The sequence below is a fragment of the Gallus gallus genome, chromosome 3 (assembly GCF_016699485.2).
Source record: "Gallus gallus isolate bGalGal1 chromosome 3, bGalGal1.mat.broiler.GRCg7b, whole genome shotgun sequence".
NCBI lineage: Eukaryota > Metazoa > Chordata > Aves > Galliformes > Phasianidae > Gallus > Gallus gallus.
Window position 1 is genome coordinate 15,523,311 of NC_052534.1, and position 23,383 is coordinate 15,546,693.

The 23,383-nt window shown below is 44.1% G+C and overlaps 2 protein-coding genes across 4 annotated transcripts in view; both read right to left on the bottom strand.

Moving 5' to 3' along the window:
• Positions 1-59: 59 nt before the first annotated feature.
• Positions 60-13,075, bottom strand: APMAP (adipocyte plasma membrane associated protein). 2 transcript variants are annotated; one of them, NM_001006177.2, is made up of 9 exons: positions 12,958-13,075; positions 10,086-10,202; positions 6,875-6,990; positions 6,282-6,374; positions 4,424-4,540; positions 3,010-3,184; positions 2,432-2,566; positions 1,901-2,093; positions 60-896 (listed from the first exon to the last, which is right to left on the bottom strand). In NM_001006177.2, exons 1-9 carry the CDS (start codon positions 13,047-13,049, stop codon positions 687-689), a joined length of 1,248 nt encoding a protein of 415 aa, NP_001006177.1. In that variant the 5' UTR covers positions 13,050-13,075; the 3' UTR covers positions 60-686. The 2 variants fall into 2 exon arrangements, with proteins under 2 accessions (NP_001006177.1, XP_025004361.2); XM_025148593.3 differs by lacking the exon at positions 60-896 and adding an exon at positions 965-1,662.
• Positions 13,076-13,456: 381 nt separating this feature from the next.
• ACSS1A (acyl-CoA synthetase short-chain family member 1A) overlaps positions 13,457-23,383 on the bottom strand; it is a 35,871-nt gene continuing 25,944 nt past the window's right edge. For both annotated transcript variants that reach the window (XM_415011.8, XM_025149029.3), the window contains 6 exons: positions 23,087-23,199; positions 22,087-22,213; positions 20,456-20,583; positions 18,858-18,921; positions 18,214-18,332; positions 13,457-17,368 (listed from right to left, as the gene is read on the bottom strand). In XM_415011.8, coding sequence (XP_415011.5) covers positions 17,192-17,368; positions 18,214-18,332; positions 18,858-18,921; positions 20,456-20,583; positions 22,087-22,213; positions 23,087-23,199 — 728 coding nt within the window. In that variant the 3' untranslated portion in view covers positions 13,457-17,191. The remainder of the gene's footprint in view (positions 17,369-18,213; positions 18,333-18,857; positions 18,922-20,455; positions 20,584-22,086; positions 22,214-23,086; positions 23,200-23,383) is intronic.

The window sequence follows — 23,383 nt, forward strand, 5'->3', positions numbered from 1 at the left end:
TTTCATCCAACTACAATGTTATTAAAAAACAAACAAAAAACCACACAAGAATCCACAGATAATGATCAAATCAGATTCTGCATGTTGATTAGCTGTTAACCATAGTTTCCATTGTTGATTACATAGGCTGGAATTGAAAAAACCCAAGTGGAATAATTAGATTTCTAGGCATGTTCCAGATGTTGCTGCCTCTACCACAGTACCACGGTATGCAATGAGAACATGCACTGTAATCAATCCTAAACAGTTGGCTTTGAAGTATAAACACATGCAAGATATCCTCTTCAGTCCAAATCATACATGTTTCAATTCCATACATTGTGAACCTTTCGATGGTAAGACAAACGTACAGTTGCATTACGGGTGACAGATGTTGTCTGTTTAAGAAAACTCCAGTGTTGGGTTTGGAAATGCAGTGGATTTTGTTTGAGCAAATAACCGTACAAAGATGCCCCACCGTATTCGCCAGCCATTAATATTATGCATGCCAACTCCAAAGCAAGAGCAGTCAAACCAAGGACAGATACAGCAAGCTGTACATTTTCCCGTGGCAACAGAACAGTGCTAAGTGCACGTTAACAGGCTGTCTTCACTTTTCCTCCTCAGTCACACACTGCTTCAATCACATGCTTCCTTCATACCTTTAGAGTATTTCAGGACTGTGACACTTTATCATAGATGGATGGTTAAACGTGCTGAAGATTAAGTCTGCAAATAAACGGAGACCGGAAGGAGCCCAGGTAAAGATATCCATTGTGCTCATGTGCCTCGCTAACATAAGGTACTGTCAGTCCAGTGGGATCATGAAAGCTTCTTCTATAGGATCCTGTCTCACTAAGTTCAACAACAAGGCTACGCTTGGGTAGAAGCTTTGTCACTGTTTCCTGGCTCAGTAACTAGAAGACAAAAAAATAGAAAATTAACAAAAGACTCTGTTGTACACAATTGGAAGTCAGATATGCAGCCAAAAACCATTCCACACCCCTCCGCTGAAGCAGCTAAGAACAAAAGCACACATTTTGAGTAAACAGCATCACACAGGCTTAAAACGTGACAGCTCAAAAAATACTTTTAAAGATCAACCATCAGAAATGTACTCTTGACATTGGGCTGATCAAATGCCCTCACAGGAGGCAGGAGCTTCTTCTGGTACAGCTGATGCTAAGCTGCAGACACGCTCTGCTACCCATAGCACCACCCTGTTAAGGCACCTGCACTGCACCAGCAAAGACAGCATAGCACAGATGAGAGTTCAATTAGCTGAACTGCTGCTTCTATCCTAAATGCTGCCAGTTGATTTTAATTAGGTTTTTTTAGGGAAGCATTTTCAAGTCAGAAAATGTGTAAAGAGAACTATTCCATTTATTCAGTATCGAATGTCCTTCACAAAATACATTATTATTGCTACTCCTTATATCAAAAGGGAGTGTGTATTGAGTTAGAACAAAGTGCTACATAGCAGTATATATAGCATACACATTGTCTCCTAGGATGCCTAGGGAAGCCACTAGAATAGAGGAAGTTTCCTAAAACCTCTCCAAACACTTGGCAATAAGTACCTCAGGCACTTCAGGTATGGAGGTGGAATCTTCCTTCATACATCCAAATACAGATCCTGTTTTGCTGCATGGCTAGGGCAGAGATAACTCCTCTTTCTTTCTTCTGAGATCAACACGGAAGGCAATTAAAAGAGATATCTGTCTGCTACTCATTAAAACTAACATTTGCTTCTCTGTCCATGAATGCACACAAACTGCTCCACATGGAGACAACCACAACAGTTTTAAATACAGCATCATTTTTTATTTTAATCTTCCTGCGAATAGGAAGAAACAGAACAAACCAACTTTCTTTAGTCACCTCCATTCCTATACTAAAGGTCATTCTTTTTTTTCCTTACCTTAAATATCATCCTTTTAATCCACGGTTTTTCAGACAAAAAATCTAACATAGAAAATCCAGGATTGGGACGGACAACTGGCATAGCTACCCAATATCCACCAGAGCTGCTTAATCTGATATTATCTGGAAGACCAGGCATATTCTCAACAAACATATCTGCTCCACCTTTCATCAGCCCAGACACATAATACCTGAAAGTTATAAATAATAGGATTATAATATCTTAAATCAAGCAGACTAATTAATAAAGTATAAACAGGAATTTACTTTAAAATAACGTTAATGTTTCCTTAGCTTGGCATAGGGAAATAACACACAGACATTCTTCTCTGTCAGAAAAATGTCAGCGTACTCTACTGTGCTCAAGGAGTCCATGATGGAAAGATTATACAGTGCAGATACCTCCAGTGGAAAGTCTTTGATGTTGGTAACTACACACAGAGTCTAGGATTTCTTCGGTCATGATTCAGTTCAATCAGTTAATTTTTAAGCAGATGGAATCAATAGTTTCAGTGAAAGTCACACTCACCTCCTGATTCTAGCCATAGCTGTTTCCAGCACCAGGACAAAGTCTTCTGCAGGAGAGAGCTGGACACCGTTGGGAAACCTCAGTCCCACCATTAAGACTTTCACTTCTTTTGTTACTGTGTCATATTCAAGCAGGCTAAAAAGAGAGTATTATACATGCTTGTAAAGACATATTTACCCATCGTGGTTTCATTTTTCAGGTTTCACGTGCATTTCACTTAAGTTAGAGGATGAATAGCAAGGAAGCACTTGCTTATGAAGACAGGAGAAATACTACTGCCAATCTCAAGAGGTCCATCCATGAAAGATTTAGATAGAACATAATGCTAACACCCTCCCTTTTAAAAAGCACATTCCATTCGAGTCTTCTAAAAGGAGAAAAAAAAAAAGCAATATCATTTACTCTGCTGCAGGTCTCATCGGCATCATCCACACCTTCTTCCACCCTCTCCCGAGCAATGCAGTGTTTGGACAGGTGGCTTATAACAAGAAAAAAACTTGGAGACCAAGAAAGTGTCCAAGTCCATCCTTACTGGTGAGCTTAAAGTAAATTAAATGCCATGGGGAAGGGATACTTGCCGCCCATCATCTGTGCCTTCCATAACCAGGAATAAGAAGTCTCGTCTTTGCCATTTGCTACTGGAGTCTGTGAAGTAGATTTTCCTGCCATCCTGGGTCACCGTAAGGTCATTCAGAAATGACAACTTCTGACCTTCAATTAATGTTTTGGTTGACACAAGCATTTTCGTTTCACCTGGTTAGAAAAAAGACAGACATATAAGGCCAGCTTTTGTACGTCCTGCTTGGGCAGCAAGTTAAATACTAACAGGAAATTAGCAAGCACTTCACACTTTCTCCATTCTTGCCTCTGTTAAGTGAGAAGGTTTTGGATTGCAATGGAATAACTCAACACAATGTAAATGAGAAGGAGAAAACACTCTTCAGAAAAGCCGAAACAGTTGATGCTTCCTTCTGATAGGCACCAGACTTGCCACATTTCTGAAGCTCATATTAAACCAAGCATAAATGCAGGTCCCAGCGTTGTAGAATTCAAGCAAACCAATTACCATTCTCTCTTTCCCCATCAATCTGTAGGACTGAAGAAGAGTTATAAACATTAAAGCACTGGCTGGTTCACTGAACTGCTCTGGCACAGTTGACACATCACCACATAAATTATTATGGCCAAGCCCCTAACACAACTGATGAAAATCTGCTGTAGTCATATTTGGGCATGGGGTTTGTTCTTCTTCTTTGTTTTTTTGACATGACTGAACTAATATGGCAGCTGTCTACCATCAGCAAGGGAGACCTTGATTGCACCCTCCCAAAGCCACACAGTCTAAACCCTTCCAATTGATCCGATGCGGCATTTGGCCAAGTCTCCTTGCCCCCACCCAGAGCTAATTTGGAAACATGAACTGTAAAGAAAGTGAACCCTTCAAGAAAGCAAACCATAGATTTCTGACGACACAGCTCCTGAAACTGAGATCTGGCTCAGAGACATACAATGAAGGACACAAAGCAGCAGTGCTTTTCTCAGCAGGAACAAGCCATTTGATCTTCAGCTACGCCTTTCTTCACCTTCTACAGATTGAGGTTACAGAGAAGAGGTCTTCACTACCACATTGCGAGATTAAGGCAGAAACAAAGGGATACTAAACAGCAAAAAGCGTATATAACTGCAAGATTATTTTTCTACCTTTATGAAAATTAATAGCTGCACAGAGCTCACAAGTCCCGAGGCATCTATTTAGACAGTCAACAGCACAGCTTACCAGAAGATAAGCGACTGTTAACACTGATCTAGACAGACACAGAGAGGAAATGATTGCTACAAGAAAATAAATAAAGTTCTTGCATGGCATGTTTCATTCAGACAGCTCCAAACTGCTTTAAAGAAAAGACAGGCATTGCCTACAGTGTCTGGCAAAACTCCAAACGAAGAGCAGATTTATCAGTGGAAGAGAACAGCTGAGGAAAGAAGTCATACCTGTGCCTGGATTAACTTCATAGAGTCCATAATAAGCATCTGCCACAAAAAGGGTGTTATTTGGTCCCACTCTGATACCAAGTGGTCGTCCGCAAGTTGGCTCATCTTCAGGAGTTCCTTAGGAAAAAATGCTTTAAATGGTTTTCCAGATACAAATAAACACAAGGCATTCATGCTAGCCGCATTAGATTGAACTACAACTTAACAAGACATTAGTGCCAGTGCCATACACACATTCATTAAAGAAACAGTTTTTACTTGCCTGGGTGGGAGTGATACAGATAGCTCTGTGTTTCGACCAGGCTAGAGATAAACTTAGCTAGTTAATAGCCTGATGATAGCAGCTGCCCCAACTAGGGCTGAATGTCAGAAAATTGGATTTAAATGAACGCTTTTTTCCTATGAAGCATTAGTTTTACTGTGGGCTTATTTTCATAATAAAGTGCACACACTCCTTGGAAGCATCTCTAACTAGAAAGAGCTAACATTCTGATGAAAGAATAGTTTTCTTATGACTACAGGCTTGTATATTAGGAATAAGAACACCATAAACATGAAACATTTGTGTCCACTTGAATCCTAATGAACTGTGACGTTTAGAACATCTCTAATTTGAGACATTATCAAGACAGTCTGCTGGGGAAAGCAGTCAGCCCTTGTATCACCACTTCCCTCCACAGCCTGAGAAGGGCAGGAGTCTAGGGTCCCCACTACCTCTTTGGCCCCTGTTAAGAAACAGGGCAGCATAATTTTGCCACCTTTTCCAAGAACACATTGCATGCTGTGCAAGTCCAATGGAAAAGGTGATTTGCTGTATCCATCCTCCCCCACATTCATGCCTGAACAGAAGCTGAAAGTCCAGCTTTGTATCAGCTGGCAGTAGACTGTTTGCTGTCAGTGCCAAGGCTTCCCTATTTGTTAGGCAGCCAAAACAGATCAGAGTCTGGTCTTGTGAACAGCCATTTAAAATGCCTAAATGCTGAGCGTGTTAGTGAGAGCTACATAATGCCAGCCTACAATCTCTGCTTAACCAGTGACCAAAATAGGGCTGCAGACACTCAATAATTGATAAACACTAATAAACAATCCACTACCAGTTGCTCTCACTCACTTCCAGAAAACTCATTAAGTGAAGCAAATGAGTGGCTAGAAAAGATGTGTGGAATTCAACAAGAAATAACTGCTACCACAGTCCTCCACTGCACTTACCGAGGAAGGGAAATTGGTACAACAAAACACAAGGTAAAATTCTAGAGCAGACATTTTATTTCTTTACAGAATCTCCAAAGAAGTTGATTTTACCTATTCACACATTGTCTCAGAATTCATTCACTCCCACTTGCTCAGAGGACTCCAGTTTTTACAGGGTGGCCCTTCACCTCACAATCTTGCTGACTTCACCTTCCATAAACATTAGGCCAGGTTGCTGCCCATTTTTTTCCTTCTTTTTTTGGGTATATGCTGTTTCTGGGTTGGGCCAACAGGAAAAGGAATGTTATTTGTGATACATGCAACCTCATCTTCCTGGGGTTAAGATGCAGGATCTTCTACTGACAGGTCATCCATGTTGCAAGCCTTATCAGAGAGCAGGCCTTATAGCTGTGGCATAAAAAAACCTGAATTCCTACATTTTACTGCTAGGAGCAGTGTCCTTTGTTATCAGTAGCACCCATTCCCATTCTTTTAGGTCTTTGCTCTACTGTTCCATTCATATTTTATTCATACATGTACTAAAATTTCTGTTACAGATGTCTGTAGGGGAAGATATGTACTTGCATGAGAAATCGAGACAGAACACTAAGCTCATCAACACAAGTACCTGTTTTTGGGTACACTATGCTCAGAAGCTGTCACTTACCACAAGGACCATGGCCAATTCTGGCTACTGTCTGTACTTCCCCATCTTCAATTTTGAGAATCTTCCCATCAGCTGTCCCAGTAAATAGCACATCTGCAAAAATAACTGGTGTGATTAACTTGATCACAAAACTGAATATAAACAACACGTAAACTTCACCATACATCCAGATTAAGTAGCAAATGAAAGATGATTGGACTAGTAGAGCCCATTGGTACGACTTTTCTATCTTCAATTTATCTGAAGTCTTAAGTTTGCTAGTTACACTTCTCAAAGGGAATAACAAAACTTCCTCCTGGTCACATCATTCATTTCACCCATAGCTCAGCTGTCACAAACGGGAAGGTTTCCTAAAGAATTTCTGTTGATTCTGACCAAATTAGGTAACAGAAAAGCAGCAGTGGCTTCAAGAAATCACTTCAGCACAACATTAACAGAGACGGGCAACAAATCTGTAACCTGAAGAAGGAATTCAGAGTGCTTTGTTGCTGTGGATTTATATATATTTTTTTAATACTCTACTAATTCATGAGAAGATTTAGCAGGAGGAAAATAAAGGGTACAACTGCTAAGCACCTTTCGTCAGTGCTTACCGCCAATATTGACGATGGATTCCGGCCCGACCAGTTGATTCTCCCATAATCGCTCAGCTTTCTGTAACTTGTTATTGGGCTCCAGCACACCCGTCAGGAGGGGCGGCTCCTTCAGACTGCAAAAACAGAACACAGATCTCATGACCCTTTGCACAAATATGCACTCTTGAGCAACGAGTTGGATCTATTTCTTCCTAGTTTGCCAACTCCTGAAAGCTGACCTACGCTTCACATATAATGTATTTCTAAAGAGAGAGTACAACTGGCAAGCTGAAAAAATGACTCTTGTTCATAATAGATCAAAATTTTCTTGTTTTGCTGATCTGAAAAGAGACTGATTGTGTATTCTTAAATTGTATCTGTAAGTCAGCTTTAAGCCCAGCAACACATTCCATGCCCATCTTCCTCACAGAAAGGCAAAGGATCCAGCACCACAAGACAACAGAATCAGAGAATGGCCTGGGTTGAAAAGGACCACAATGATCATTGAGTTTCAACCCCCCTGCTATGTGCCGGGTTGCCAACCACCAGATCAGGCTGCCCAGAGCCACATCCAGCCTGGCCTTTAATGCATCCAGAGATGGGGCATCCACAACCTCCTTGGGCAACCTGTTTCAGTGCATAAGAGAATTATTCTTTTCTTACTCAGCTGAAGTAGCTGTTTTTACTAAACCACTTTTCCTGGAAAGACAGATGCATATTACTAAACAAAAAAACTTATAAGTCTATAATTTTACAAAACTGTAAGATCTGACTCCATATAACATCTTCAATAAGGGAAACAAATAATTTTTACTATTAACTAACATACTACTAGTGACAGAAAGCATTCCAGCGTTCAGCATGCATATCTTCATACCATACTGAAAGATATATTCTTGTTCATAACTTTAATGCGTCTCCATAGAGAAAGGCCAACTCGAAGGACTAAGTTGCACACAAAGGAAATTGCACTCAAATCTAAAAACTATAAAATAGGGTCCAATCCTGCGAGCCTTTATTCACATAAATAGCCTTATTCAAGTCAACTGGAGTGCTAGTGAAGTACAGAAATATGGAGAAAGGTACTAGTAAGAAGTCTACACAGCTTCAACTCAAATACCACCCCTCAAGAGCACTGTGCTCCAAATTCAGTCCCAACTGTGCTAATAAACGCAAATATGTCCCAGCCACACTCTTAGGTTCTTAAAAACACACACATAAACCACTACGGTTTCCAGGAGTTAGGGATTTCAAGTCATTAATGAAGCTGCATTCTTGCTCAAGATGGTAAGCTCATTAGTTCCTCAGTCACAGGAGCATACTAAAGCTCCCAGGGCAAAGCTCTGGAAGAATTTTTAAGTTTAAAGAACTCTTTATATGACCACAAGCAAATGCCTTCCACCTGCAGAATCTCTAAAGACGTGGTTTGACTCCAAAATGTGCCCAGGTTCACAGGATCCAGGACCTCCCCAGGACCAGCAATATTGCAACCACACTGTTCCTACAGTGAAAGTCATGGAAATTTCTATGTATTAAGCAATTAGGGGCAAACTGTAAAAGCTATGAGAATTGAAGGGAGCAGGCACGCCATACAAATAATGTAAGAGAGAGAGATACACACTTTATCTGTTTGGTCACAGACAGCAAATTTTCCAATTTAAGTACTAGGCCCTGTCCACACAAGATTTACAGCAGAGTTGCTTTCACAGTGCAAAGACAAGATAGTTTTCCATCCCTTTTTCCAAGTGTTAGAGAGTTTCAGATTAAGATAACAGCAGACTCAGATAAGGAACTCACTCATTCGCCAAGAACTTTGGACAGTTATGTTTTCAAGTAGAAAATATCATGCAATACAGACTCATAGAGAAAGAGCTTGGAATAAATCAGTTGCAGATGTTTCACATGGAATTTCAGATGTCACCTGCCTTCCCCCTATCCTCTTAACTTTCCTTATTTCCAGTGGCTTACCAGAGTAATATCGCTATCAGTGAATGCAAATTCTACACATTCTTCCACTGAAGTCATTGTTTCAAACAGCATCCATCTACTTCAGCTGTTTCAGAACATGTCAGAAACACCACGCAGAATTATCCTTCGTATTGTATAGACCTAAACCACTCCTTAATTAGCTTTTTAGCTTCACTTCAAGAATGTAAAGCAGTACAAGTCAGTGATTTGGGCAAGAATGCTTGTCCTGGTCTGGCAAAAGGGACTTTAAGTAAGAGATGTAAGCACGCAGAATACTGTTACGCCCTGGATGAGAAATAGACCAGAACAATATAATAGGAAAAGCTCTGTAGACAAATCCTAATGGGCTCCAGAATTAAGTTGCAATGTATTTCAGGGAATACTTTGTTAAACTGAACACAGCAGAAAGCATTTTATTAAGATTTGCAAGCAAACGGCTTAGGTCTAATACCTTTTTGGCAAGACTTGTAAGTACTACCCGACCACATTAACAGTTTCCCTAAACCCTAGAGATGATCACAATGCTGTTCTTCCTTTTCATTACGGAATTATCAAGTTGATCCTAAATCTTCAGCAAAGTTAGCATTTTCACTTGCTTCAAAATGTCAGAAGCACCAAATCGCCAGACTACACTAGCAGACTGTTTCACACACAGTGCAGGTCATATCCTCTCATGCAGCTGGCTGTTATATCCCATATTTGATATTAATTCAGACACTTCAAGACACAAATCACCTAAATGCATTTGCTTTACAAGATGTGCATTTAGATATAACATCGCCATATGGTTCAGCTGGTACCAAGCACCGAATCAACCCAGCCAGGTTATCCATTCAGTTTACATCTTCATATGAATAGTGTCTCTTGTCAGAAATGGGCACAGCTTGGGTTCAACTGTACTGCTTGGCTTCTAGTGAAAATGTAGCTCCTGTCTCCCTGAAGGCAAGAGCGCATGTAAGTAAGCACAAGCCCTACTGATAGCTTGGACAGCAGAAAAAAAAGCATTTTTGAGATTAATGACCAAAGGAAGTAATTCAGCTCCTTCACTGATCAGTGCTGACACACAACTGAAAAGGTGACTCAGAAACAGACTGGGTATGCAAAGCAAGCCCTGGCAATGGGTAACAATGCAATCACTCCCCATTTTCCTAATCCAGTTGGAATCACTTCACACAGTTGCCTCATTCATCAAAAAAAATAGTACAACACATTCCGAAAGTCATCGTTTCATATATCTACTTTAAAACAAGCAACAACATACCTTATAGGCTGGGGGTCTATGGGACAATCCAGCAGAACAGTTGCTCCGAGCAGGGGCACAGCAAGAGATGCAGCCAAAGTCAAGAAGGTGACACGGAACACCTTGCTGCTGTAAGCACTGTCAGAAACACACAAGAAATAGGATTAACGTGCGATGCTGCTTTAGGATGTAATAATTAAAGAAATCCACAAACTTTAACAGCCCGTTTCCTATACCAAAGGAGGCAGAAATACTTTTTCTCAACCACCTTCACAAATACTTTTGAGGTCCCATTTTGACCCGGTTATTATAAAAGAAAGGGGTATGTATGCAGTCTGCACAATGACACCAAGTGAGGCTATGAGAGTAGCATCACATACAGGTTTCAGGCAAGTTACAATTGACCAAAACCCAATGCTTTGTTCTTTTAAATTGAATTAATGCTTTGGCAGCAGTTTCCTTCCCAGCTTTAAGTTAAACCTCCACCTTGTAGCATTTTTCAAGAGGCAGAAATCAAGTAGGTACTAATGGTAGATGAAAGAGTCCCAGCAACTAATACAACAAATACAAGATTAGAGGAGACTTTCTTAACATAGTGAAGACTGGGTTGAAACTCAAGCCCCAGCATGCAGACACAATTAAGCACCTCCTACTTATCCAGCAAAACACACAACGAACTGCAAAACTTGTTTTTTTCCACAGGAAAAAAAACCATACTTTCTTCTCAACAAGCTGATAAACCTCAATCAGGTGCTAACAGAGGAAAGTACAGAGCCATGCCCAACAAATCCCAGACCTGAACTAGAAAAGCAGCTCCCAAACCTTAGCTACTCCCAAACGTTCACTGACACAGCCAGCCAGACTGCACTCAGTACCAGTTACACAGAGGCAAACAGTACCTGGTTACCCTGCATCAATCCTGGACCATTTCTAATATGCTGTCCTTCACCAGCCTGTCATCCAAACAGTAGGACAGAGAACTGCTGCCCAGAGCACAAAGAGCACAACTGAGGAGCTAACAGCATGTACATGCAGTGCTGGTATCAGCCTCGAGGTAACCTTTGGGATTATCTGGTGGGAAAAGAAGGTCACAGCCAGGCCTGGATCTGGTCACTGCCTGCACCAACAACAAACTGATGCTGGAATATTTGTTGCCCATCACAGCTCCTTCCAGACAGCAGTCCCCTCTGGGCACATCAGCAATGTTTCAGCAAGAAGCCTATCTCCAAGATGACGTAATCAAATCATGAAGCTGCTTCAAATAAGCTTTCTCATCTGCACTGAGCGACCTCTTTGCAATTCCCAGAGGCCAGACTGCCCTTGTGATGAACCACCAGACCTCAGCACTGTCTGCTGGAACAGCAGATGTCTCGAGAAAGCAGCATCCCAGTCTTTTTCCCTTTGCCCTTGGAATGGAGAGAGGGGCAGAGATATGAGGTGGTCCCTAAGTCTACACAAAGACTTCAGCTGCCAGCCTTAACCTTTCACAGTCCTTCAGAAGATGATGGCTCAATAGTTTAAAATTGAAAGTGCTGTCAGCAGTCACGGAAGCACCTTTGTGACAGCTGAGAACAGCTCACACAAAAGGAAGCTGATAAAGATGAATGAGAACTCATCTGCCAAGCCAACTTAATTAAAGCTCCTGAAAGCATGACTTAGGTAAAGGTCACGCTTCTGAGCCTCAGTCATACTTGCAATGTATTGACAATAAAGGAAACAGGCAGGAGGAATGAGGCAACATGCAAACCCCCACTCCAATCCTGCTAACTGCAAGACCTACTTTAGATACTGCTGAAGAACCAGGATTTAAATAAAAGCAAATGCACATATGATTCTATGAATTCCCAGTCCTCCAGCTATAACAGCACTAATTTAGTTGCCACTGAGAACTCAAACGAGATGCTGTCACACAGCTCTTGGAGACAGGCTGGCAAAAAAGACACTAGAGGTCAGCACAGCCAGCAGTGTGAGCTGCCTCCTCTCGGCAGAGGAACTGCAGGAGGGGCAGCAGGGAGGGCAGCTGTCAGCAAGAGTTTCTGCACGGCTCCCATCCGGAACACGGGCGTCCTTCAGAAGTACTTCCACTGCTTCATGTGGGACAGTCTTGAGAGGGTGGGATCTGTGGATACTCTGGATCGATGACAGAGCCCTAGAAACACAACTGACGTGAGAAAAGTTAGCAAGAGAGGAGGATGCTGGAAAGAGCAATTGAAAGGTGCTGACAGCCTCCCTCGATAACAGGGGCTGGAGTACAGTAAGAAGCACCTCTTGCACCCTGGTGACGCAGAGGGGCAGAGAGGAAAACCTGCAGGGTACTCAAATAGGAAAAGACATCAGTGATGGTGAACCAAAGCAAAGGATGGCTTAGGTTAGAAAAGACCTTGAAGATCGTGCTTTGGTGGGAGGCAAAGCAAACACTGCTTCCTTATTGCCGCTACCGCCTGCGGCTACAGAGAAGCCAGTTTTGCACGGAATTGGTACACACAGAGCCGTAAATGGGATCCTCCTTAACCGAGCCGCAAACCAATGAAGTGTTTCTAAGGCACACAGCGGTGTGCGGTCACCTCTCCGAAATGCTGCCAGCTCCAAACAAACGAACGGCATTACACAACAGCCACTCACACCCACGGCACATCCGTGCAGCCACAGCGGGATAAGCGGCACTGCTCCACGAGCCGCACGCGGACTGCGCTTACACAGCCCCAGTGCATAAATAGATAGATAGTCAGACGGACGAACGAACACCACCATCGGGCACACACGAAGCCGCCGGAGCGCTGCCCGGCCCCGTAGCAGCAGCACCGATCGCCCGGCGGTACACCGGGCGGACAGCAAGGCCGGGCCTCCCTCAGCGACACCCAGCCCGCAGCCCCGCGCCGGACGGGCCTCCCACCTGCCCTCCTTGGCCTCCTGCGCCGGGCTGTCCTCGGTGATGACCTGCGGGCGGAGCGGCCGGCGCTGCCGCAGCCCCTCGGCCTCATTCATCCTCCGCAGCTCCGTCCCCCGGCCCCGGCCTCTGCCCGCCCCCTGTCCCGCCCCGCCCTGAGGTACGGCCGCGCCTGCGTACTGAGTCGCGCTCCCTCGGCGGGCCTCCCTGAGGTGCCCTGAAGGCTGCGGGACGGGGTCGGCTCGGCCCCGCGGTGTCTGGGAGCCGCCTCCAGCCGCCGTGGTCCCGTCCCCAGGAGGGGATCTCGGCGCATCCCCGCTGCTGCTCCGGGAAGGAGCCGCTCCATCCACCAGATGGCAGCAGAGGGCTGCGCTGGGAGGTGGTCTAAAACTGGCGGGGGGAGGGAGAGCTTTGTGTGGAGTGCGAGGTTGCTTTTGTGGCTGCTGGGAGTGAAACCCAACGGTTGAAGAGTCAGACGGCTACGACGCAAAGCCAACACATCACGGAGGAGCGGGTGCTTCTTTTAATGAAAACCTGAATACAGAGATCACTGATTCTGGTCAACGACAATAAATGTAAAGCATGATAATTAAAACAACAACAACAACAAAGCGAAAGGCTTAACGTTAATCTGTACAACACACATCACCTCTAGGAGATGCCTTTTTCTTTCCTAAAATTAAGAAAATCGTGGTCTGGTCTCTCGGGTGGGAAAAAAAGGCACCAAGATCGGGTTTCATGGGTACATCGGAGTGGGAAAATGAGGTAAGAACATGACGGCCAGGCACGGCGAGGTTCTATTACTACTAGATGCTGCCACAGCAGACTTAGAGGCACTGTTCCCCTAGCAGGCCTTGTCTCCCTTTATGAACACACATCACCCCCACATCAATCGTGGATGCACAAAGGTCCGTCAGTTTTGCTTTCCAAAATGAATCAACTATACACAAGAGTCTCCCACGATCCCACTATGAAGTATTCCGCGTATTCTCCACTTCACCTTCTCCGCTGATGAGAGTGCATCGGCTCAAAAGGCAGCAGGCCCGAAGTCTTTTGCTATGACACCTTTCTCCTAGCATTTCAAGGGCTGAGGACCTCAGTGCCAGTTCTGCAGGCTGAGCCCCTCCTCGAACCACAGCCCGGCTGGGTGATGAAACAGCTGCACGTGAAGCTGAAAGCACTGTTGACATGCACCATTGCCGGTGCTCATCACATCCAGGAAATAGCAAAACGCTCAGCTCAACTCAGACTTGCGCTGGTAATGCAACCACTGCAATTAGAGATTACAGAGAAAAAGACAGAAGGAGGGCTTCTACGGCTGGAAAACTTCATGCACTTTCAACAGATGTGGAGACGTGGAACTGAGGGCCATGGTTAGTGGTGGTGATGGGCTGACAATTGGACATGATGATCTTAGTGATCTCTTCTGACCACGACGACTCTGTGATTCTATGACAGCACCATGTGCTCTCTTTGAGCATCCGAAGGGGCCTCAGAATACACGGGTGCAGGTGAAGCAGTACACCTATCTCCCCTTTTCCCTCACCAGATGAACTGGATAACAGTGTCAGTGCACCAAAGCACACTGCTGCTCACACAGCCAGTCCTTGTGAGGCAGTTCAGGTGAATTAGATCAAGTGTCAGTGAATACTGGACCTTCACATGGAAATTTCAGGTCCACAGGCCAAGAAAATTCTCTAATATAAAAAATGCTCTCTTGATTAAAAATAAAGTGTGTGATTTTGTTCAAAGACCACTTCTCTTTCTCCACCCTATGTGTGGGGAAGACTGTGCGTGTGCAGACAGTCTGTTTAAACAAGGGAGTCTACTTTTTCTGTCAAAAGCATTAACTACTGTCAGCTTCCCACTTGAAAATCACTTAGGGAAGAGGGGTTTTATTTCTGCAGTGGCAAGAGGATGAATGTAGTGGCTGTCTCCTGAAATATTAACATTCTGTCAGCTATATCAAACTTTTTGATCCTCAACTTCCCTCAAAGTCCACAGGATGTATACTTGCCTTAGGCAAAAAATGGATTGCACTCAGAAGGATGGGAACTGCAACGAAGTATGATCTTCCCTGCTGTATTACCCAGACCCTGGAGACATTTAGATTTAAAAAAAGCCAACAACAACAAATGTAATTAACACGCTCAAAAGGAACTCTGAGATCAAGGACAACGGGCCTGACTGAGAAAACGTCGTACTGACAGTTCTCTTCCCCATTTGGTACCAGAATCTCTGCTGGCCAAAAACTCACCACTCCTTTTCTTCCCTGCTCCCCAGTTGGGTGCACAGACTGTGTTTCTAGTACACAGTTCCACTGGAAAAGGAGGAAATACATTCAGCAGTGAGTCACTCCTGCAAAACTGCGGCAGAAATTGGCTATTCTACAAATTACTTGGGGTTGGCAGGTCAAAACATGCAGCTCCATGAAACCAAGCAGACCATCATCTGAGAAAGACAGAGGCAGGACTGCAAGGCTTGGCAGAATGACCCCAGCCACGGTGCAGAAATGGTGCTTAGGAGTGACTTGGCCTGGGCAATTTGAGATGGAGAAGCTCTGCCTTAGCTCTTGTGGCACACACACTCACAATCAGCACTGTGCAGGCTGCACTGGTGTGTACCTTGAGCTTTTGCACCCAGGAGGATGGGAGGAGCTCTCTACCGTGCCTTCCTGACATGCTCCAGGTGCCTTAAGCCACTCAGCCAGCTTAAACCAAACGTGGCAGATAGGCAGAAATCTCAAAGGCATTGAGCACTTACAGGCTTTTCTGTGACCTTCAGTGGCTTAATGAAGGAGACCTACCAGTGAATTCTTCTAAACAGCCATAAGATGGGGAGTGCTTCAATCAAAATCTGTTTGTGATAAAACATCAGAGTTCTGAAATAAATCACTCAGTCTATTGGTTGCATTTTGGAAAGCATATTAAAGACAAAGACTGATGTTTCCTGTTTTTCTGAGGTTGCTAGTCTGAAATACCACCATCGTTTCCCAGAAAGCATCTAAGAGGCACTTCTTTCTCCTTGTACTTTGTGGATTGTGCAATCTGTGTGTACCATCAGGGCAGGTAACTCTGGAACATCAGCACAGCAGCATATGGAAGGGATAGACATGACAGGGCACAGCTTGAAATGACAAGCATTAAGACAACTCCTGATGAAAGAACCAACCTACCTTCAAATTGGGTCTTTGTTGTTTGCCTGTCTGATTATAGATCATTTGGGAGTGGGCTAAAATAACCACTCGTTGACTAGAAATCATACAACTCAGCCAGTCACAACAAACCTTCTAGCACATCTCTCTAGATTTAAATCTCTCTTGAACACTTTGGGATTTTATTCCTCCATGCTCCTCTAACAGACAGCAAAGTAAACATGGTTTCCTTTTCCTAACAACTTTAAGAAACAAAGGCAACTACAGAAATTATCATCACCAATGAGGAAGAGGAAAGTTGCTCTAAAATCCCAGTTGGTGATCTCAGTCTCTCAAGGCAGAATGAAAACACCCAGGACCAGTTCCCTCATACACAACTGGCGATGCACTGAGGATGTGCAGAGTTCAGAGATAGGCTTTGTGGCTCAGTTTTGTAGCTGGAAGTGCTAACACTGGGTTGTGTAGGTGTGACGTGATGAAACACAGGCTCGTGATCTCAGCTAAGTTCTGGAAATATAGTGGAAGGCACAAGTCATTATGAGGAAAGCCACAGGAAATATCAGAACATGAGATAAATATCTGATTAGCCACGTCCTTCTCATTTCTCTAATAATACCTGTGAAATATCTACTAAAATACCCAGCATTGCTGAAAAGGCACCACAGTTGCAGTTAAAAACAACTACTTGAACTTGGATATCCAAGCTGAAGGAAACATAGAAGGAATGTATTCCAGGGCTGCTCTTAAAAAAGCGGAAGTATAGTATAAAAACATTTCCTTGTACAATAACATTGAAATGAGAAATATTAACATCTTTATCTCATTAACCTCGTATTATTTTCACCACACCTAATGGAAACTGCCACTGGCTGTTCTACATCAGCCCTAGAAGCAGTGAAAAGGAGCTCCCTGACTGTGCAAATGGCTCCTAGCTCTGAACAACTCAAAACACTTTGTGGAGAAGAAATCCTATTTCTCTAGAAGGGAACAGAGTTTTGCAGAATACACCAAGAGAGAACCATGCTGTTTGCCTGGTCATTCAAAACCCTCCACATTTCCAGAGCTGAGATATTCCAAAGGCATCTGCTATGAGGAACTCTTCTCCTTTTTGTATTTCTGGTAGGCATCCAGTATCTCTTTGACGACAGTTGGATCGTCAAGTGTGGTAACATCTCCCATGTTACTTGATTGCTCAGTGACTACTTTCCTCAGCAGCCTCCTCATGATCTTCCCTGATCGGGTTTTAGGAAGGCGTTTCACCACCTGCAGCAAAGAGAAAGACACTCCTGTATCAGAACTTGGATCCTGCTGGAAACCATGTGGAAATCTGGCTGAACTGTCCAAAGCCTGGTGCTATCTCATGCCTACAGCTCCTCTGAGACTCCTGGGAGCTACTCATTGAGCACAGTAGTTTATGTCCAAGCAAAGGAATATTGCTAGCATCGGTATCTTGTGCTATAAAATATATTCTTATCTAACTGGACTTTGCTCCTCATTTACTCACTGCTGTGTAATTCCAGGATGGGTGCTGCTGAATATGAAGCTTTTTGGAGACTCAGGCCCTGAATAAGCTGTTAACTGTTGAACTAGAAACACTTGAAAACTCATAGAATAATAGAATGGTTTGGGTTGGAAGGGACCTTAAAGCACATCCAGCCCCAACCCCCAGCCATGGGCAGGGCTGCCCCCCACCCACCAGCTCAGGCTGCCCAGGGCCCCATCCAACCTGGCCTGGTTGGATCCAGGGATGGGTCACCACAGCTCCTCTGGGTAGCCATTCCAGGGCCTAAACTATTTTAGTTTAAAATAGTAATGCTGCTGCATGTCAAAGAAGGGATGACAAATGCTGCTTAAGGCACAAGGTGTGCCTAAAATTCCCCTTTGCCAGAACTCTTGCCAGGAAAGGTACTCTCAGTACTCTCTGTGCATGGATGTGTACATTCAGACCATTGCACCTGCCTCCTCCACCCACAGATTCCTCCATAAGTTCTCTTTTCCTGCTCCTTTGTCCTGCTGGAGAGAGATAACTGCAACACAGCAGATAGGGAAGGCAAGGCTTATTAAATGTGGCTGTTCCTGCTCCCAGTCCCACTTAGTCTCCCACTTACCAGAATGTGGTCAGGCACAGCATACTTTGCTATTTTGGTAGCCACTATAGTTTTGAGCTCTTCTTTGACATGGTCTGTATGAGCTGTCTGCTCTTTCAGCACTATGAAAGCAAAGGCACCTAGAAGAAAAATGAGTAAAATGAAGATGAAATATGAGCACCTCAGAACTACTCATTTGAATGCCAAGGCAGGTTTCAAATCATTCCTGGGCACAATCTAGGGACTGACAAGAAAACCATCAGTCATGTTTACAAAAGCAGTCAGATTCAAGCCCCTAGAATGAAGGTCCAGTCTTAGCATCCATAGACCAGATTGGTCTCAGTGACAATGATAGCACAACGACTAACAGAGTCACTGGGATCAAAACCAACACAAACCGATCTGTTCAAAGGGTTTCTCTGAGCACAGTCCTGTTTATGAAAGCTCTATCACATATATAAACACTGTGTATGAAAACAGTCAAGGGAGCAATACCTGCACCTGGCTTAGGAAGTTATTTTCATGGCTGCCTTTGCTCCTTAGGACTGTATTGTCCAGTGAACCAACAGTAACCAGCCTTCTGCTCCCTAGACACCACTTAGCAGAGTCCACGTTAGAAACTAAATGTATTTATGTGTCAAGTCGGGATGCTGCTTTTCACATACCTTCTCCTTTGATTTCATGGGGATACCCAATCACAGCTGTCTCAGGGACATCAGGGTGATCAGCCTTCACAAAAAGTAAAACAGAATTAATCAGAACGTAAAGTCCTTCAGCATCTGTGCCTGCTACTTTTGCAGTATCTGCAATACCTTGCCATCTCCCTAAGCTATTCCTCACCCTACCTTGGCAGATTTTGTTGCATGCAAAACAGGAAAGCTGGACTCCACCTTCCTACTGCACAGTCAGCTGGTGGCCACAGGCTCCAGTTTCTGGGAGTAGCATTTACTCACTGGATTGGCCCTGCTTTCAAACACACTAATAAGCATTCTTGCATACACCGCTGAACCCAAAGCACGCCAAGCTTGTGCTGGCACAGGTTTCCCAGAGAGGTTATGGAGTTTCTCTCCTTGGAGACTTTCAGAAGCTGCCTGGACATGGGCCTGGGCGAGCAGCTCTGCGTGTCCCTGCTGGAGCAGGGGCTGGAGTAGATAAACCCAGAGGTGCCTTCCCACTTCAACCACTCTGTGATTCAGCACCGCTTTCTCTTTGTGTGTGCAAGGCTACAGTCCCAAGTGATGTCTGGCCATAGCCAAATCACACACAAAAGCAGTCTTGCATTGCTCTGTGCCTCAGAGATCTGTCTCCAGCAGAACAAATGTGAAGCTGCTAATATCACAGTCAACACTTCAGTGTTTATCAGCATCCAAAGCACACCAGAAGGAAGAAAGAATCCGCCCTTCACTTCTTCCCAGAAGCATGGAAGGGTTGTTCTGCTGGATGCACATTTTTATTACGCTCCACAACAGTGATTTATTCTGCCACACTTCTTGGGTGAAATTGATACTCATTTGCAGTAAGGAGACAGTTTGGGTGTGCAGGCTGGGAGAACTCACGTACCCAAGTCTCACACCAAAGACTGGATTATGTCTTAAATTAGATTAAAAATATGAAAAAACATCACAGAGCAATATAGCATACAAACACATTTGCATATTCACACATACACATATATAAAAAGTGGGGGAGGAACCAGATCCTATATCCATGATCAGAAATTCACCCAGACAAAAAAAATTTACTCACAGCAGAGACAACAGAATCCTGTGTGCCATATAAACTCAAGTGTATCAGATGTTACATTTAAGTGCTATTTGCAGGCAAGGCACATAATACAGAAATAAATATTCAGGTCAAGCTTTGAAGGTAAGTGCTTTGAGGACTTTCTGTTTTCAATCCTCTGAGCTAATACTATTCTCTCTCGGAATGACAGGCTATCTATCTTTGTAGCTAATGTGAATCAAGGTTGCTTCAGTGCTACTGAATTCTCAGCCATATTCAGCTAGTTCAGATGAGCATGAACCGCTGATTTGGGAAGTAAAGGCTAAGTGTTAGCAGAGGGGAAGGAAGGAATGGGAGAGCCAATCCCTTACGAAGACTCTGCCAGCCATGTATCTAAAATTACAGCTGTATGTAAGTAGGGGCAGAGGTTCAAAGGAAATACTGCTGCTACAAACAGATCAGATTTTGTACTTGTGTAAATTCATACGGCTTCTTTCAAGGGCTACCCTGCCCCACAGATGTGTGCCTGCTTGCAGCTTACCATTGCGTCTTCTATCTCTGCTGTCCCGAGCCTGTGTCCGCTGATGTTAATGACATCATCCATGCGCCCTGTTATCTGGTAATAGCCTTCTTTGGTCCTGTAAGCACCATCCCCTGTGAAATAGTAACCTAATGGAAAGAGATGTGGGTGGTTATTAGCAGGAAGCGTGCCAGCCTATTGCCTGGGGCTCTGGTTCAGGACAGATGATGCTTTAGGATGACAAGTAAGGCAGGGTGGATCAGACAGTTTGCAGACTAAGCTTACAGATGCATGATTGGCCACACATCATTTTCCACTTCCCTCTGCTATCCTCAGCCTTTGGCTGCTATCATTAAGCTGTTCTGGCTGCTAGATCATCCGGGCAGCAGCAAGGCAATGGTAGGCATCATTGCCTACAATCATTGTAGGTGACCAGCAGCAACCAGTGGCTGATGTCCCTGCAATAAAACCAAGCCCACCAACACAATGTAGTGATGCTCTGTTGGATTTACAAAACCAGAATGGGTTCTCAGATCTCCCTCTGCTTTACACTCCTACAGATGCACAGCAACTGCTTACCCAGGCTAGTGCATACAGCCCCAAAATAGTTCAAACGCCATCTGCCATCATGCCATAGGCTGTTGGTCAAACTCAGGTCTGCTGTTAGCTTCACCTCACTGCTCAAGGAAAAATGCAAATGCTCAGCTGAAAGTGAACAGTTCTATTACGTTTTGTATATGGGAATACTGCCGATTTTTTTAATCACTTATGTTGGGCCTGATAAAAAGACACTTCTTTTCCTGGCTAACAAAGACTCAGGTCTCAGAAAACGATCCCTTTCCAGCATATGACCATGGTAGAAACTCTGCTACCAGACTAGTTGAAAAGCAAACAAACAAAGCCATGTCCATGAGGGAATTGTTCCTGTGGCACTTCGGCACAGTAGCTGGCAGCTAATGCTGCAAGCTCTGAAGACAGCTTTTGGCAGGATCCATTACTGTCCAGTTCATGGATTTTCAGTCATGCTTCTTGCCCTTCCAATCAATTATCTATTGACAGGAGCTATCAACCAGGTTAAATATCACTGTGATTTCAGATGCAGATATGAAAGGGAACAGGGGCTCATTCAACTTCATCAATTTCCCATTCTTTTTTTCCACACAATTTTGCACAACTTGCCAGACTGTCTTTCCAATTCTCTACCTTGTGGCTTCCCAAGCCCTTTACCTTGAATGAAGACAGTGGTGTTGCCCAATTTCCTATAAAATGTCTTCTCTGCCACCAGCAATTACTTGCCAGATACAACGTGACCATGCTTAAAAAGGGGCAGGTGTAACACAGCATGTGACAGCCCAGGCGAGATTCAGTGATGCGGGAGGTACTTTCTCATCCTACATGCTTTTTTCCAAACGAGATAAAAATGGCCCCAGGGAAAGTGTCCTTGGGTTTCTATTCTAGGCACTGCATTTTTATAAATAAATGCATTTCCACATGACAGCTAGAACCATTACTGCATGCTTACAACATGCCACACACCAAATTCCAGCAACCCCCAAGATCTAGCTTGAACAGAAATATCACAAAGCACCGCTGAAAATATTCAGCATGCTTATAATGCAGTGCAAACCACACTCCCTTGGCACTCTCCTTACCTGGATAGGCTTTGAAATACGTATCAACGAATCGCTGGTGATCTCTGTAGATTGTTCTCGCCAGGCCAGGCCACGGCTGTGTGATGCAGAGTGCACCAGACACATCATTGCCCTCTAAAACCTTTCCCTGCAGGTTCAATCAGAAAAAGGATGATCAGAGGAGCAAAATAAGAATAACAAGTGCCTCTGACTCACTGATATAGTAAGAATCACCCTGTTGCTCAGTGCTGACTGCCGATGGTTGGCCACGTGGGGAGAAGATGAATCCTCTAGTGAACACACCATCTGTGCTGGGCTTTCCTTACTCCTCAAAGCCTGCAGCACTGCAGATAAGACAATTTTAAGTCTCAAAGAACAGTGAATCCTGTGATTTTGCAGAGGGCAAGGCTGGAAAGGATGACAACAAAGGCATGCTAAGCAGCCAGAGGATGCCTGGGGTGAGGCTAGGAGGGAAGTGCCTGGACTGCTACCTTTCCCTTTCACTTACACTAACCGCCACATTCCCTTATTAAACTGTATATGAGGATATGACATGCTTTACTGGGCACTGGAGTGCTGATGGGGATTGCTCAGCAAAGCTTCAGAGGTCAGCATCAGTTCTCTCACAGACACGCACTGCTGCGGGGCCTCATGCCTTGCATTTCCCTTGAAAGACTTCATTGCTGGCTTTGCCAGTCTTGCTAAGTCACTGGATGTTGTAGGCACTGTTCCAGCTGCTCATCTCCTTGGTTTCCAAGACATGTATGATTTCTGACTGCTCTCAGAAATGGAAGCAGCAGCTTTTAATCTCTCTAGAGATTTGCAGATAGCTTGCAGTGCCCAGCTGGAAATCTGCATGGATATTTGAGATATGCTCAGAGATAAAAATTGCTCCTTTATTCTACTGTTTTAATGGAGGAACACGTCCTCCTGGATCCTGCTCCTCTCCCATTGGAAAGGTGATTAAGGCAGAAACACACAGTAGCTTCTCTTCTGGGCACTTGTCACAGCCTCAACTCACATTTTCATCCATCAGAACAGGGGAAATCCCAAAGAAGGGTCTCATAGCCATAGCTGGAATGATATCAGCATTCTCCTCTGAAGGCCGTGGGGCAATGCAGATGCCACCGGTTTCTGGAAGAATAATGAAAAGTAAAATATTTGGGATTCATCCAATGCTGGATGAAAGCAAATGCTAGCTCTTCTTTGTTAAAGAGAATACAGAAGCCACCTTCAAGTAAAAGCCACTGGGAAGGAACTATTCAACATCAAGTAGCATGGCACAGAGTAGAACCATGCAGCCTTCTCAGGGAAGAGC

Excerpts from the sequence above, each read along its gene's own strand:
- APMAP (NM_001006177.2), bottom strand. The coding sequence starts at position 13,049 with ATGAATGAGGCCGAGGGGCTGCGGCAGCGCCGGCCGCTCCGCCCGCAG. Across the intron at positions 6,991-10,085 it reads ATAGACCCCCAGCCTATAAG|TCTGAAGGAGCCGCCCCTCC; the intron begins GTATGTTGTTGC and ends CTGTTTTTGCAG. Across the intron at positions 6,375-6,874 it reads ATCCATCGTCAATATTGGCG|ATGTGCTATTTACTGGGACA; the intron begins GTAAGCACTGAC and ends TTATTTTTGCAG.